General features: G+C 45.6%; 1 protein-coding gene across 3 annotated transcripts in view; it reads left to right on the top strand.

Moving 5' to 3' along the window:
* Positions 1-16,821, top strand: part of rasgrp3 (RAS guanyl releasing protein 3 (calcium and DAG-regulated)) — an 84,715-nt gene that overhangs the window by 39,030 nt on the left and 28,864 nt on the right. For all 3 annotated transcript variants that reach the window (XM_067988675.1, XM_067988674.1, XM_067988673.1), the window contains 5 exons: positions 5,062-5,178; positions 6,379-6,654; positions 7,378-7,458; positions 9,008-9,121; positions 11,544-11,659. In XM_067988675.1, coding sequence (XP_067844776.1) covers positions 5,062-5,178; positions 6,379-6,654; positions 7,378-7,458; positions 9,008-9,121; positions 11,544-11,659 — 704 coding nt within the window. The remainder of the gene's footprint in view (positions 1-5,061; positions 5,179-6,378; positions 6,655-7,377; positions 7,459-9,007; positions 9,122-11,543; positions 11,660-16,821) is intronic.

The following is a 16,821-nucleotide window of genomic DNA, read 5'->3' as shown; positions in this document are numbered from 1 at the left end:
TGACAAGTTCATTTAAAAAAAAAATCAAAGATAACTAAGTTAGGGGAACAGACAGGCAATTCTGCGGCCGCAGACGTGATTCCAGGATGGTATGTTGCCTCCCTGGTGCCAGGGTCAAGGATGTCACTGAGCAGCTGCAGAACATTCTGAAGGGGGAGGATGAACAGCCAGAGGTCGTGGTCCATATCGGTACCAACGACATAGGTAGAAGGAGGGATGTGGTCCCGCAGGGAGAGTTTAGGGAGTTAGGAAAGAGATTAATAAACAGGACCTCAAAGCTAGTAATCTCTGGATTGCTCCCAGTGCCATGCGCTAGTGAGTATAGAAATAGGAGGATAGGGCAGATGAATGCTTGGCTGGAGAGATGGTGCAGGAGGGAGGGCTTTAGATTCCTAGGGCATTGGGACCAGTTCTGGGGGAAGTGGGATCTGTACAGGCCGGAGGGGTTGCACCTCAACAGAGCTGGGACCAGTGATCTCACGGGGAGGTTCGCTAGTTCTGTGGGGGAGGGTTTAAACTAATTTGGATGTAGCATTGGAAAGGAGAAACAAGGTGCACAAAGGATTGGGAGAAACAGCTAGCGCTAGAGTAAGAAATATTACGGTATTAGGTGGGCTCAGACTAAGAGAGAATACAAGAAGGTCTAAGACTGGTTTACAATGCATGTATGTAAATGCACGAAGCATGACAAACAGGGTTGGAGAGCTGCAGACGCAATTAGCCACATGGGAATGTGATGGTGTGGCGATAACGGAGACCTGGCTCAAAAAAGGGCAGGATTGGGTACTAAATATTCCTGGATACATGGTGTTCAGGAAAGATAGGGAAGGAAAGAAAGGAGGGGGGTGGTGGCATTATTGATTAAGGAGAATATTGCAGTACTGGAGAGAGAGGATGTCCTGGAGGGGTCAAGGATCTATTGGTTAGAGTTAAGAAACGATAGAGGTGCCATTACACCACTGGGTGTATTCTATAGGCCACCAACTAGAGTAAGATGTAAGCAGAAAACAGGGGCGTATGAAAGATGTCAGGTTGATAATGCAAGTGAGAACCAGGCTGAATATAGAAAGTTCAGAGGGGAAGTGAAAAAGGAAATAAGAGGGGCAAAGAAAAAGCATGAGAATAGACTGGCAGCTAACATAAAGGATATAGAGAAGCAAATTTGCAGGGAAATTACAGAGGTGCAAGAATTATAGAGTAGTGACAATGGGGGACTTCAACTATCCTAATATAGACTGGGATAGTAATAATATAAGGGGCAAAGAGGGGGTGGAATTTTTGAAGTATGTTCAGGTGAACTTCCTTGACCAGTACATTTCTAGCCCAACAAGGAAGGAGGCATTGCTGGACTTGGCTCTGGGAAATGAGGTAGACCAAGTGGAGCAAGTGTAAGTGGGGGAACAATTAGGGAACAGTGATCATAGTATCATAAAGTTTAGAATTCCTATGGAAAAGGACATGGACCACTCTAAAGTAAAAATACTCAATTGGAGGAGTGCCAATTTCAATGGGATGAGAACCGATCTGGCCCGGGTAAATTAAAATCAAAGATTGGCAGGCAAAACTGTAATTGAACAATGGGCGGCCTTTAAGGAGGAGATGGTTCAGGTACAGTCTAGGTACATTCCCACGAGGCAGAAAGGTAGGGCAGCTAAAACCAGAGCTCCCTGGACGACAAAAGAGGCAGAGAGTAAGATGAAGCAGAAAACAGAGGCGTATGAAAGATGTCAGGTTGATAATGCAAGTGAGAACCAGGCTGAATATAGAAAGTTCAGAGGGGAAGTGAAAAGGGAAATAAGAGGGGCAAAGAAAAAGCATGAAAATAGACTGGCAGCTAACATAAAAGAGAATCCAAAAGTCTTCTACAGGCATGTAAACAGTAAATGGGTAGCAAGAGGAGGGGTGGGACCGATTAGGGACCAAAAAGGAGATCTATGCAAGGAGGCAGAGGGCATGGCTGAGGTGCTAAGTGAGTACTTTGCATCTGTCTTTACCAAGGAAGGAGATGCTGCCAAAGTCACTGTAAGTGAAGAGGTAGTTGAGATACTTGATGGGCTAAAAATTGATAAAGAGGAGGTAATAGAAAGGCTAGCTGTACTTAAAGTAGATAAATCACCCGGTCCGGATGGGATGCATCCTAGGTTGCGGAGGGCAGCAAAGGTGGAAATTGCGGAGGTACTGGCCTTAATCTTCCAATCATCCGTAGATACAGGGGTGGTGCCAGAGGACTGGAGAATTGCAAATGTTACACCCTTGTTCAAAAAAGGGTGTACGGATAAACCCAGCAACTACAGGCCAGTCAGTTTAACCTCGATAGTGGGGAAACTTTTAGAAACGATAATCTGGGACAAAATTAACAGTCACCTGGACGAGTGTGGATTGATTAGGGAAAACCAGCACGGATTTGTTAAAGGCAAATCGTGTTTAACCAACTTGATTGAGTTTTTTGATGAGGTAACAGAGAGGGTCGATGAGTGCAATGCGGATGATGTGGTGTATTTGGACTTCCAAAAGGCGTTGATAAAGTGCCGCATAATAGGCTAGTCATCAAAGTTGAAGTCCATGGAATAAAAGGAGCAGTGGCAGCATGGATACGAAATTGGCTAAGTAATAGGAAACAGAGAGTAGTGGTGAACGGTTGTTTTTCAGACTGGAGGGAGGTGTACAGTGGCGTTCCCCAGGGGTCGGTACTAGGACCATTGCTTTTTTTGATATATATTAATGACTTGGATTTGGGTGTACAGGACACAATTTCAAAATTTGCAGATAGCACAAAACTTGGAAGTGTAGTGAACAGTGAGGAGGATGGTGATAGACTTCAAGAGGATATAATATAGACAGGTGGAATGGGCGGACACGTGGCAGATGAAATTCAACGCAGAAGAGTGTGAAGTGATACATTTCGGTAGGAAGAACAAGGAGAGGCAATATAAACTAAAGGGTACAATTCTAAAAGGGGGTGCAAGAATAGAGAGATCTGGGGTACATGTACACAAATCGTTGAAGGTGGCAGGGCAGGTTGAGAAAGTGGTTAAGAAAGCGTACGGGATCCTGGGCTTTATAAATAGAGGCATAGAGTACAAAAGCAAGGAAGTTATTATGAATCTTTATAAAACGCTCGAATTGGCCACAACTGGAGTATTGTGTCCAATTCTGGGCACCACAGTTTAGAAAGGATGTGAAGACCTTAGAGAGACTGCAGAAGAGATTTACTAGAATGATTCCAGGGATGAGGGATGTCAGTTATGTGGATAGACTGGAGAACCTGGGATTGTTCTCCTTAGAGCAGAGAAGGTTGAGCGGAGATTTGATAGAGGTGTTCAAATATCGAGAAACTGTTCCCATTGGTGGAGGGGTCAAAAACCAGAGGACACAGATTTAAGGTGATTGGCAAAAGAACCAACGGCGACATGAGGAAAAACTTTTTATACAGCGAGTGATTATGATCACTCCACCACCTGCCCGAGGGGGTGGTGGAGGCAGATTCAATCGTGGCTTTCAAAAGGGAATTGGATAATGGAAAAAATTTGCAGGGCTACGGGGATAGGGCGGGGGAGTGGGACTAGCTGGATTGCTCTTGCAAAGAGCCGGCATGGACTCGACGGGCCGAATGGCCTCCTTCCGTGCTGTAACCATTCTATGATTCTAAGTTTTAAGTAAGTTTTAGCCTGATAGATTTTTAGCCTTTAATGCCATTAGTGTCTGTGTGTACTTGTTATCACCCCAAACTGCTTTTTGAATGAATTCCAGAACCACCCCCCATCAACACTTTTTATTTTGGGGAGACTTCTGTGAACTTTGTTCCCTTTTTCTGGTTGATAACTTATCACTACTTGGTGGCTTAATCAGAATGTGACCAAAGGACTACGTTATGTTTGCGTTAGACAATCAGTGGTTCACTCCCGTTCCCTCATACTACCATCAGCTCAGCAGTCCTGAGTGCTGCTCTGTGTCCGGCTAGTCCCCAAATCAACAGAACGTGAAAGATTTGATAAGCAGTGAGCACTAGCGATATAACATCTCAAGAAATCGGAGGGATGACTGGAATCTAATTTTGGAGTACCATTTGTGGAAAGTAATGCTGTACAAACAAACTTATTGTTTAGTTGGTTTCGTTCACTTCAGAAAATAAAGGCATGGATAGCATGTCACAATATAATGGCTCTTTCAGTTTGACTAACAGCTATCTATTCAGAACGTTTTAAAGACAACAAATCCTATATCAGCCATTATTTCTGGTTAGAGTGTGGCAGTGTATATATCTTAGCAGCGTGCTAGTCAGTATATTCGTGCATGTATCCCTTAGTAATGTGGCAGTCAGTATATTCGTGCATGTATCCCTTAGTAATGTGGCAGTCAGTATATTCGTGCATGTATCCCTTAGTAATGTGGCAGTCAGTATATCTGTGCATGTATCCCTTATTAACTGTCCAATAATCATACCTGGCTGTTCTTCATTAGCTGCACATTCAGTATACTTTTGTATTTATCCATTGTCAGTGACACAGTAAGTATGTTTGTGTGTGTATCCCTTCTAAGCAATGCAGCTAGTTTATTGTCCATATGTGGTGATATAAGCAATATATCAGTGGATACATTCCTTACTAATGGGACAGTCAGTATATCGTGTGCATACTTCATTAGCAGCATATCCGTGCTCAGTATGGGGGCTGTTAGTGTGTAAGTGTACTTGTTATTTAATTAACATCTTGTTTAGTTATGTCACCGCATATAAATTGTAACATGGACTTATAGAAATCACTGCTTTTGTTTTTTTAAATTATGAATCCATTTAACCCTATTTCTCAGCAAGTTCTATATTGCATGTGATCCAGTTCTGTTCAAGAAAATGGCTTGGTCATGTTGCACCAAGTTACTGTCGTGTTAAGAATTTCTGGTTTGATATTCTTCCCCTAAGTACACAGGGAATGTTAAACTGTGATGGTGAGGAGTACTATACAATTGCAACCCAGTCACCATATGTTTGAATGTGATGTGAAGGCGGAGTTACCTTGTTACACCTTTCACAAATGGCCCTGTATTCTGTCACATCTATTTCAGAAGCTGCTCCAGCTCCAGAACTTTAATACATTGATGGCTGTTGTAGGAGGCCTAAGTCATAGCGCCATATCCCGCCTGAAGGAAACTTGCTCACACCTTGCTCCTGAAGTTACAAAGGTAAGATAGCAAGTGTCATAAAAATACAAGAAAGGATGGATGAGAAATGGCCAGTTGGCCTGTTCCTTCTATAGACCACTTACCATCTGCCCTGGAATGAATTGTGCTAACCCCACGTAATCTCCTGAATGCTCACAGTTACAAACTTCAAGTCCGACTTAGGTATTCTCTTAAGTTCAGGGGTTTGCTCATATTGACCAATATCTAGTTATACGGCAGTATAACTCAGGGGGATGTAACAATAGGATTTTGTTATATGAACTGGATATCTTGATTTTATTACACATTCCCATGCGGCCGTCTCCAATCTTCCACAAGGCAGATTGATTCACACTTTAACAAAATGAGGCTGTAAATGGATTTGCAAACTGGCTTATTTACAATTGTTAAGTGAAAAAATTGGGTAAACATTTGAAGTAATTCCCACCATAATATGACTTGATCTTGTATCCCTTCTCATAACAAATAAGATAATAAATTATACCACATTGACCCTTTTAGCAGGCTAAAAACAATTCACTTTTTTTTTGGACAGTCTTTTTCCTCTGAAACTTGAGCCACTATCTAAGCCTAGGTTGGCTTTCGTCTTAAAGGACACATGCCTCCTCTCTGCCTCACTCAGTAGCCTTTGTTGGAACTGATCCTGAACATGCTTTTCACTTGTATTTTCTTGCTTCTCAGCACAGGACGTTGAAGGCAACACATCTCACATCTTTCCCATCCAGGGGTTCGCAGTAGGCATGTCAATTAAACTGGCTCCTGCCCTGCTGAGTGGAGGACCAGCCAGATCAGCCTATGCTGTGTATGCATGAATTTATTCATGTATTTATTATTCAAAATATTTAAAATATGTATTCAGTTCCTCTCAACATCTTATATGTGAATACGTACTGGAAGCATATGAAATTAATTAACAACCCCCCCATCTTTAAGGAAGAACTACAATGTCCAGAATACACCAGAATATAACACCCTGCTCTATTTGTGTCTATATACGAAATCAGTTCTATATGTATTTGGGGTGTTTGCAGGAATGCTGGGATTTTTTTAATAAGTAGGCCCCTGTAGAAAACTGCGGCAAGCTGTTTAAAATGGAAAAGCTCCCATTTGATTTAACGTGAGCCTCTGTATTTGGAGTTTTAAACATGTATTTTCCTTTTTAATCTTCGTTCCCATTTTTGTCTCTGCTTTCTTTGCCAGGTCTGGAATGAAATGACTGAGTTGGTCTCTTCAAATGGAAACTACTGCAACTATCGAAAGGCCTTTGCCGAATGTGAGGGCTTTAAGATTCCAATTCTGGGCGTTCACTTGAAAGACCTGATAGCTGTCCATGTAGCTTTTCCAGACTGGATAGATGAAAATAAAGTGAATATTGTTAAAATGCAGCAATTGTATGTTACATTTAATGAACTGGTTTCACTTCAGGACGCAAATCCTCATTTAGAACCAAATATGGATTTAATACACCTGTTGACGGTAAGTTCATATCAGTTGAGAGTGTGTATGTGTACATACGAGTGTGTGTATGCATATATGTGTGCGTGTTTGTGTGCATATGTATGTGTGTATATGTATATGTGTATATGTATGTATGAGTGTGTGTGTGTAAGTGTGTATGTATGTGTATGCATGTATGTATGTGTATATGAGTGAGTGTATGTATGTGTGTATATGTCCATGTAAATGTACATGTATATGTGCATGTGTGTATGTATGTGTGCATATATGTATGTATAAGTGTGTGTATGTATGTGTGTATATGTGCATGTGAGTGTATGTATGTGTGTGGGTGTATATGTGTGTGTGTCTGACTAGCTCACAAACAATACCGCAGCACTTAATTGGATACTTGGTTCAAATGGAACGCATGGAAGAAGACCCACTACCCTCCCCAGTGGAAATGTCAGTTTATCTTTGCTTTAAAAAATGGGTGTAGTGGATCTGGCTGAAACTTACTTATGGCCATTTTTGATCCATGGGGGGCCAATTTTCACTGCCCCTGCTGAGCAGGAACAGGGGGTGGTAGCACTCCAAAGGCTATGGCGCTGAACGTACCACCCTGTTCCCACTCGGGATACACCCACCACATTTTCGGGCGGGCGTCCCCTTATGGTATGCAAATTGGGGTCATAATTATAATGATATTGTGTGAAGTCTAAGTGAGCCTTAGAGACACTGCTAATTCTGTGTTTTGCGCAGCTTTCCCTGGATTTATATTATACAGAGGACGAAATCTATGAACTGTCATTACTCCGTGAACCAAGAAATCCTAAATTGATGGTAGGTACTGACTTTTCATTCCTATTGTAGTCTGTCCTTGTGGATATTTTTATATAATTGATGCTGTTGCTAACTTTTATGGGCACCTTTGCCATTGAGCTGAGTAAACAAATAGACCCCAGAATTCCTCAGTATGCAATCCTGGCAGTTACACTGGGATTGCACCCACTGCTGCCCTCCAGTGCTGACCCCACCGGAGTTTGCGGGGTCACTGGGAGGGCGTCTAATTTGATCGGATGTAAGGAATCTTACAACACCAGGTTATAGTCCAACAGTTTTATTTGAAAATCACAAGCTTTCGGAGGCTGTGATTTTCAAATAAGACTGTTGGACTATAACCTGGTGTTGTAAGATTCCTTACATTTGTCCACCCCAGTCCATCACCGGCATCTCCACATCATCATTTGATCGGGGCAGGTGGGCGCAAGTGCCACTCTGGTGCCCGCTTGCCCCATTCAGCGGGAGAACCCAGGCGACGCCTACTAGATGGGAGGAGGGGGTTGCCCCGCCCAGCCCCCCCCCCCCCCCCCCCCCCACTCCCACCACCACTGACTCTGGCTATTTCCTGCTTGTCCCCTTGCGTAAGGGGCTGATCAAGAAAACTTGATATAAAAACATGTTCCCTTCCTTCAGGAGTAGGGGCCACTAGCCCTGCCCGGGATCCCAGTGGTGGGACCCACTTATGCCCATCTTGAGGCTGGCACACCTTAACTTACTTGGCGTGCCGGCCTCCAGAAGACTGAGACAGGCTGAGACACTCCCGGCATAGGGAACCCCCCCCCACTTCCCCCACTACGGCTCTCCCCTCTAGACAACGTTTGAACCTCTGCCCGACCCCTTACAAGGCATATCAGTAGCCCCTGGATCAGAGCCGATCTTGTGTAGCCATGTCTCTGCCATTCTCCGAAGCTGTGCTAGTCCCGCTAGCGGGGACTCGTTAAAGTTGTCGAGCGGGTTAAAGATAAAAAATAGCCGTCTGCTTTGCGCACTGTTAGCGGTTACCGTCAGGCTGTGCGGCCACAAGGTGTATTTTGAAGATATTACAGTGACTACCAGTTAGAATTTTAAAATTCACATCCTTGTTTTCAAATCGCTCCATGGCCTCACCCCTCCCTATCTCTCTAAGCCCTACAACCCCCCCCTGACTAAACCTCTCCACCTCTCTCTCCTCCTATAAGACGCTCCATAAAACCTACCTCTCTGACCAAGCTTTTGGTCACTTGTCCTAATATCACCTTATGTGGCTTGGTGTCAAATTTAATTTGATGATCACTCCTGTGAAGCACCTTAGGACGTTTTACTACGTTAAAGGCGCTATATAAATGCAAGTTATTGTTGTTGTTGTTGTTAGAAGGGGAGGCTAGATAAGTCCAGGAGGGAGAATGGAGTAGAAGGATATGCTGATAGGGTTAGATGAAGTAGGGTGGGAGGAGGCTCGTGTGGAGCATAAATACCGGCATAGACCTGTTGGGCCGAATGGCCTGTTTGTTTGCTGTAAATACTCTGTAATTCTATGTAATGGATTGGGCGTGATGTGATGTATTTACAGCCCAGCACCCCAACCACCCCAAACAAGCCCGTGGCACTTGTCGATTGGGCACCCGGACTGACGCCGAAACCAGATCCCACTGTCATCAATAAACATATCCGCAAGATGGTCGATGTAAGTATACTTCACAGAAAGCAATTTCAGGAAAAATCTCATCCTTGGCATTGGTTTAAGTCTAAGTTTACGTCTGAATGTCCCAGTGTTGGTTGTGTAATCTATTGATGAATAGCTGAATAGAGTGCAAATGTTTGATTCTTTTTAGAAAAGGTACTTTGAAGCAAATGGGTAAATGGGACTCACTGATTGCTCTGACAAAGAGCCGGCACGAGCTCGATGGGCCGAATGGGCTCCTTCTGTGCTGTAGCCGTTCTATGATTCTAGATCAGCGCTCCTGCTCCAGGTCAGGATCGCTATTTTTTTAGGCCTGTAGATCTTTCCGCTGGGACCTGACTCAGTTTCCCAGTCTCCTGAAGGTGCTGCTGCTTGCCGGGGTATCGATCCGTATTTGCCAGAGGCCCTCTAGGAATTCATTCTTGTGTGAACTAAGACAGTGAATGTCAGCAATGCGGAGGTGGGGGCGAGGGGAATAACACGCCTGAGCCCGATCCTTTCCTCACGTGATCCGCGCGCACTTTCTTCTCAGCACAGACAGCCGGTTTGTGATCAGGAGTGGAAACCTTTTCTGATGTCGCTCCCCCTCCCTCTTGCTAGTCCAATGTAAGGAGTCTTACAACACCAGGTTATAGTCCTGGCGAAGGAGGAAGCCTCCGAAAGCTTGTGATTTTAAATAAAGCTGTTGGACTATAATCTGGTGTTGTAAGACTCCTTACATTTGTCCACCCCAGTCCATCACCGGCATCTCCACATCCTTGCTAGTCCAGGCACATTTGAGGGGAATTAAAGCACCCGTAAGCCTCAGCTAACACCCAGCATAGACTAGGAATCAACCTGGGAGCTTCTGGTCTGTATGACTCGGTACCAAACCAGGTGATGCATTTACCCAGTGGATTGTCTGGGCAGCAAGTTCACTAGTGAATAAAGTGGGTATTTCAAGTTAGTATTAACTGTCTAACTCATTGGGCATCCCATAATAATAAACTAAACTCATCAAAACTGATTTTATCATGTCGTCTGAGAATCCCCTCTTTAAACCATGACCCCATTAACTAGTATCCGCCGTATGTATAGTGATCTGGAGATACATTGGCCTAGAAATTCGTGTTGCTGCGCCCATTGTACAGGCATAAAATGAACACCAAAGCGCCTGATATGGCGGGTGGCATGCGCGCACATTCTGAGCTGGAAGTGCGCCATCCGCCATATTGGTATAGGCATCAAAAGAGGTGTTCAGGGCCCATGCCTGAAACAGGCGTTAGGCCCTTTGCATTCTCAAATAAAGGGCCAAATACCTGTTTGATACCCCCATTTCCAGATTGGTTTGCTTTGAACGCAGCCCAATCACTACCTCGATCCCCCCTCTTGGTCGCCCCCTCCTTCCGTCTCCCGATCGCCCCCCCCCCCCCATCCCTGTGCCGATCATTCCCTTCTCTCGATCGCCCGGTCGATTCAATCTTACAAGACCTACCTGCGTCGCCGGCAGTGGCCCGAAATTCAAATGCTCTTCACCGACAAGCTGCCTGGGGACGTCCAGCAGGCGTCTGCAGCTCGCCGGTGAGGCCCGAGGCCCAATATCGGGTGGGCGTTGGGACTACTCGTTCCAGCTCAGGAATCAATCCCTGTGCCCAGTTCATGCCAGCCGGTGCGAACCAATTTCGAGGCCATTGTATGTCAGATAATGGGAAGGTGCAAAGCCTGTTTAAATATCTGAGAAGCAAGCAGGGCTTTGCTTAATACCAGACATTCTCAAGACTTCTGGTTGTCTCTTTAGTTTTCTTAACAAGATGCCTTGTGTAAACATTGAGGATTTAACCATCTCCTGCAATCCATCCATTTTTTTGTAAAGAAGTGATTGCCTCCTTCTTTCAGTCCCTCCATGCCACATCCTATTTTGTGAGTGAGCAGGCCCTTAGACCCACTCTAAGGCCTCCTGCAAAGTTGCTAGGGGTTGGGAGGAACAGGAAAGGAGATGGATTGGCTCATTTGATGATTTTATTTTCCGGATCTGTGGACTAGCCCCTCACTTCATCTTGGTTTCCCCCAATGGCCTCGTCTGAGACTGAGAACTCGCTTTGTGGAGAGTCCCAGGTGTAATCTTATATTTCAGTTCTGCTCTGCTGCAGTGTCCTCGATTGGAATTTTCTTTGAAATTTCCACAGAAATGCTGTCAATGGTGCACTTTAACACAGTAGAAAGACTGTATCTAACTACAGATCTTCTCCTATATGATTCTAAACCGTCTTTGCTTTTACATCACTCTGCACAGAGCACTGTGTCCCTGAGACTAGGGCCATATTATCTTGCTTGTCTTCATTGCTTTTATCTGCCATTTTGTTAACACCCTATTGCGTGTTTGTGCGGTATTGTTTTACTTTATGCGTTTGTTCTGCCTCTGCTGAAAGCTTATTAGAGTTTTTAGTCTGTATTTAGGAACTATGACCACGATCACGATGGTTACATCTCCCAAGAGGACTTTGAAAGTATAACCGCCAACTTCCCATTCTTGGATTCTTTCTGTGTGTTGGATAAAGACCAGTAAGTGCACGAGCCGGGTAGGCAAATTGCCAAATTACTTTTTGCTTATTTTTTTTGGTTTAACTGCTCATAGTTTACGATATGCTCATCCTCACAATGGGAAAACTTCATGCGGTTATACTCAGACGGTAGAAGGACCATACCTAACTACAGATCTTCTCCTTTGCGACTTTAAACTGTCTTGCTCAGAACCAAAACCACCTTGCAAAAGGACTGTATGGTTGTTTACTGTATCCCGATAATGCGGCCAGAAAAGCAGGACACTCAATCTTTTCAGCAGTCATGATGTAGAAATTCACTCCCTTTCACAAACCCCAGCTCTGTCTTTTAAACCCTAACGGTGTGAAGAAGTCAACAGAACGAGGACAAAGATAACCACCATTTCACACAAACTAAGTGTGCTTAAACAATGGAATCGTCAGATGGAAGCTTCTACGTGAAGGCTACCACACCATTGACTAGAGGGTATGGTAGCGTAGTGGTAATATTACTGGACTAATAATCTAATGACTCAGTCAACACGAGTTCAAATCCCACTGTGGTGAGAATTTGAATTCACTTTTTTTTTTAAAAGCTGGTATCAGTGACCATGAAGCTGTCGGATTGTTGTAAAAACCCAACTGGTTCACTGATGTGCTTCAGGGAAGGAAACCTGCCGTCCTAACCTGGTCTGGCCTATATGCGACTCCAGTTCCATACTAATGTAGTTGGCTCTTAACTGCCCTCTGAAGCGGCCTAGCGAACCACTCAAAGGCAACTAGGGATGGGCAATAAATGCTGGCCTTCCCAGTGATGCCCACATCCCGAGAATTAATAATAAAAAAAAATTATTGAAAAGACTCTGGCCAATTCACAACATGGAGTGTGTGACAAAGTAATTAGAAACTCAGAGTGAAAGTGCTGGTGTGGTGGAGCTATTTTTCACTGGAAGTAACATTGAAAAAAGCTCGAACATTCACTAAAGATTGGATGAGATTTGGAATGGCAATTCAAGTAGAGAATGTGGAAGTACAATATTTAAAAAACTCACAGTGGTGTCTGTGAACGGTCTAAATAATTGTTGGTTAATATTTAGCTAAACTCTGCCTTTTTTTAAATCCCCAGCTTGTTGAATTTTAGTAAGGGTCCAAATTGTTTTTTTTTTACTGCTTTTATCGTCTACTTGGTTTTTTGAGGTCCAAATTTCCCCTTGATTTTCTCCTAGTCTTTGACACAAAAATAGAACATGAAAAACACCAAAAAAACATTTTTTAACATGCTGAAATAAAAAGACCGAATGATCCTTCATCCATCCAGAAAGATCCCACACTCCCCCATTGCAGAATCTAACTTTATCTTAAATAATGCCGGGGTTTTTGCTTCCACAACTATATTCAGGAGTTCGCTCCATGGGCTCGATTTTAGGGTCGGGTTTCCTGCGGGTTTCCAGCGGGGGGGCCCCGAAAATCCCGATATGAGGTCACGTGACCGGATCGCGCCGCGATCCCGACCACTTCCAGGTTCCCCGATGACGTGCGGGGCTGCGTGCGTGGCCCCCGCTGGTGGGAATCCCGCAGGCAATTAAAGCCAGCGGGGTTCCACTTGAGAGTACTTACCTTGCTTGTTGAGGTCAGTTAATGAGCTGAATCAGCTGTCAAAAGAGGAAGTGTGGGATTTCACCTGCGTCGCAGACTGTTTCACACACTGGGGGAAACAGTCTCTCTCCAACCAGGCGTGTTGCAGCCAGCAGCTTGTGGCAGCTGCCAAGGTGCACCCCACGGGGGAGAGCCCTCACCCACGCAGGAGGCCACCGCGTCACATAGGGCAACCCCTGCCCCCCACCACCCCCTGCCAAGCCAGAGGACAGACCGACACGAAACCGCAGCCCCAGTCCGAGGAACCACCCACCTACCCTGCACAACCCCTCACACCAACACCTGCCAGATGGGTGGTGCGTGGACACCCTCGGAGGACGAACAGCATGACCAGCCCCAGCAGCCTCGCAGTCCACGCCGTCCACCGCAGAGACGTGGAGCCCCCCAACACGGGGTTGTTGCACGCCCACCTGCACAGCAGGAGGGAGGGCTACCGCAGAGAGAGACGCATCGCAGAGGGCACTACCCTCGCCACATGGTCCACAGACCGAGGCGAAGCTCCCCGGACCTCTCCGAGCAGCAGTGCACACGGAGGCGCAGATTCGCTCGACATGTAGTCGTGGAGATCTGCAGGCTCTTTCATGCCGAGCTGCTCTTGGCTGGCCCCAGCACCAAGTGCTTACCTGTCGTTGCCAAAGTCACCACTGCCCTCCATAACTTCTCCTCCGCATCCTTCCAGGGTGCAGCCGGCTACACCGCCGAGGTCTCTCAGTGGTCTGCGCGGAAGAGCCCTGCAAATACACTTGCACCTACTCTGCAGTAACACGATGGGTGGCATCAGTGGTGGGTCCTCATAGTGATACCCAGGAGCGGGCATTATTGGACACAACAGACAGGATTCGCGGAGACATGGCAGTGGTGGTGCCAATATAATGTGTGCTGTTTGTTGCTCTGAAATTCAATACAGGTAACACCCATGGCAAACCCTCCGACACCCTTGTGCACCCCCTTCATGCTCACGAAACATTTGCCTTACGCTGCCCACTGCACATATATGATGCATGCCCTGTGGCTGCAGCACAGGTGGTGGCAGGTTGAGTGAGGCTGGCCGTGAGGGAGATGCACGAGAGGGTGAGTATGGGATAGAGCCATGAGATTGTATGAGGATTGGGTCGCGTGTTAGTGGCAGGATGAGTACTGGCGAGGTGAGTAGGTGGAGGTAAGATGAGGATGGGGTTTGAGTGGGTATGAGGGGTGATGTGACAGAGTAGTGTTGGCAGTGCCGAAGGAGATGTGGGGTGGGGGCAGTGTTGTGGCAGATGGAGTGTAGGGGAAAGACTTCGTGTTCTCACTGTGGCTGACCTACTGAGGTCATTGAAGCGCCTCCTGCACTGTATGCAGGTGGGCGATATGTTGGTTGCGCAGGTGACCCCCTCTGCCACCTCGAGCCAGGCCTTCTTGGTGGCAGAGGCTGGCCGCTTCCTCCCGCCCGCCGGGTGGAAGATCTCTGTCTTCGCCCTCCTCCTCACCCCATCTGATGATACCTGGGGTGAGGCATCATTAAACTGGGAGCAGCCTTCCTCCTGGGCTGCTCCATGCTGAAATTTGTTCCATTGGTTGCAGCATCTGTCAGTGGAGGACTGCCCCTTTAAATAGAGCGCCTCTAGCTGACAGATCGTACTGCGCATGCGCAGCCCGCCCGATGCGCAGACCAGCAGCGTGGACCCCGGAGGAGCAGGTAATTGATTCCTATTAGTGTGTTGCCTGCTACGATTGCGCGGGCAACCCACTAATTTCACCGAGCGTGTTGACCACGCTCCCGAAACCCAACCCGCCGGAAACCCGAGGGCCTGGTATCATCGAGCCCCATGTATTGGTTACTCTGTGCGAGGATAATCTTCCACACTTCCTAATATCAGTCCTAAATTTGACGTTTGCCAGTTTGAACCTGATCATGTTCTGATACCATTGGCATCTACTGTTGCAAAATTTTAACACTAGTTTTAATTAAAAATATAATACTTAAGATAAAGATGCAAAAACTGCAGCGAAAAAAGCTTCCATTCCAACAGATACAGTGCCTGAACACAGTATTCCAGATGGGATCTGGCCAAGGCTCTGTACAACCGAAGCATCAAATCCACTTCTTTTGTATTCTAACCCCATTGAAATAAAGGCCAACATTCCATTAGCCTTTTTGATTACTTTGCGTACCTGTGCACTAGCTTTTGGTGATTTATGTACATGGACACTCAAATCCCTTTGCTCCTCCACAGCTCCTTGTCTCACCATTATGAAAATATTCTAGTTTGTCTTTCTCAGATCCGAAGTTGGTGACCTGACACTTCCCCACATTGAACCACTCACTTAGTCTGTCTATGTCCCATTATAACTTCCTGCTCCTATCCACACAACTTACATTGCCTCCTAACTTAGTGCCATCTGCAAACTTGGATAAACAGCTCTCTATTCCTTCATCCGAGTCATTGATATATGGCGAAAAGCTGAGGCTACGATACAGATCCCTGGGGAACAGGTCATGTCTGATTCATCTAGTTGAGGTAACTAGCATGGTGGATGGGGGAGTGTCTATGGATGTTGTCTGTATGGACTTCCACTTGTTACATCCTGCCAATCAGAGAACAATCCCTTTATTCCTACTCTATGGCTCCTACTTCCCAACCAATTACCAACCCATATCATAAGGTTACCTCCAATTCCAGGTGCTTTTATTTTTGCTAATAATCTCTTGTGCAGAACCTTTTCAAATGTCTTGTGGAAGTCCATATAGACAACATCCATGGACACTCCCCAATCCACCATGGTGGTTCCCTCAACTAGATGAATCAGGCATGACTTATCCTTCACAAATCCATGTTGACTCTCTGATCAGCTGATGCCACTCTGTCTCTGGTGATAGATTCCAATAACTTCCCCACAATTGATGTTAAACTGATCGGTCAATAGTTACCTGGGGCATGATTTTAACATAAGAACATAAGAAATAGGAGCAGGAGTAGGCCAATCGGCCCCTCGAGCCTGCTCCGCCATTCAATAAGATCATGGCTGATCTGATCCTAACCTCAAATCTAAATTCATGTCCAATTTCCTGCCCGCTCCCCGTAACCCTTAATTCCCTTTACTTCTAGGAAACTGTCGATTTCTGTTTTAAATTTATTTAATGACGTAGCTTCCACAGCTTCCTGGGGCAGCAAATTCCACAGACCTACTACCCTCTGAGTGAAGAAGCTTTTCCTCATCTCACTTTTGAAAGAGCAGCCTCTTATTCTAAGATTATGCCCCCTAGTTCTAGTTTCACCCATCCTTGGGAACATCCTTACCGCATCCACCCAATCAAGCCCCTTCACAATCTTATATGTTTCAATAAGATCGCCTCTCATTCTTCTGAACTCCAATGAGTAGAGTCCCAATCTACTCAACCTCTCCTCATATGTCCACCCCCTCATCCCCGGGATTAACTGAGTGAACCTTCTTTGTACTGCCTCGAGAGCAAGTATGTCTTTTCTTAAGTGTGGACACCAAAACTGTATGCAATATTCCAGGTGCGGTCTCACCAATACCTTATAT

This window comes from Heptranchias perlo, chromosome 8 (assembly GCF_035084215.1).
Source record: "Heptranchias perlo isolate sHepPer1 chromosome 8, sHepPer1.hap1, whole genome shotgun sequence".
NCBI lineage: Eukaryota > Metazoa > Chordata > Chondrichthyes > Hexanchiformes > Hexanchidae > Heptranchias > Heptranchias perlo.
Note: the sequence above shows the minus strand (reverse complement) of the source record. Positions and strands in the feature narration are given on the sequence as shown.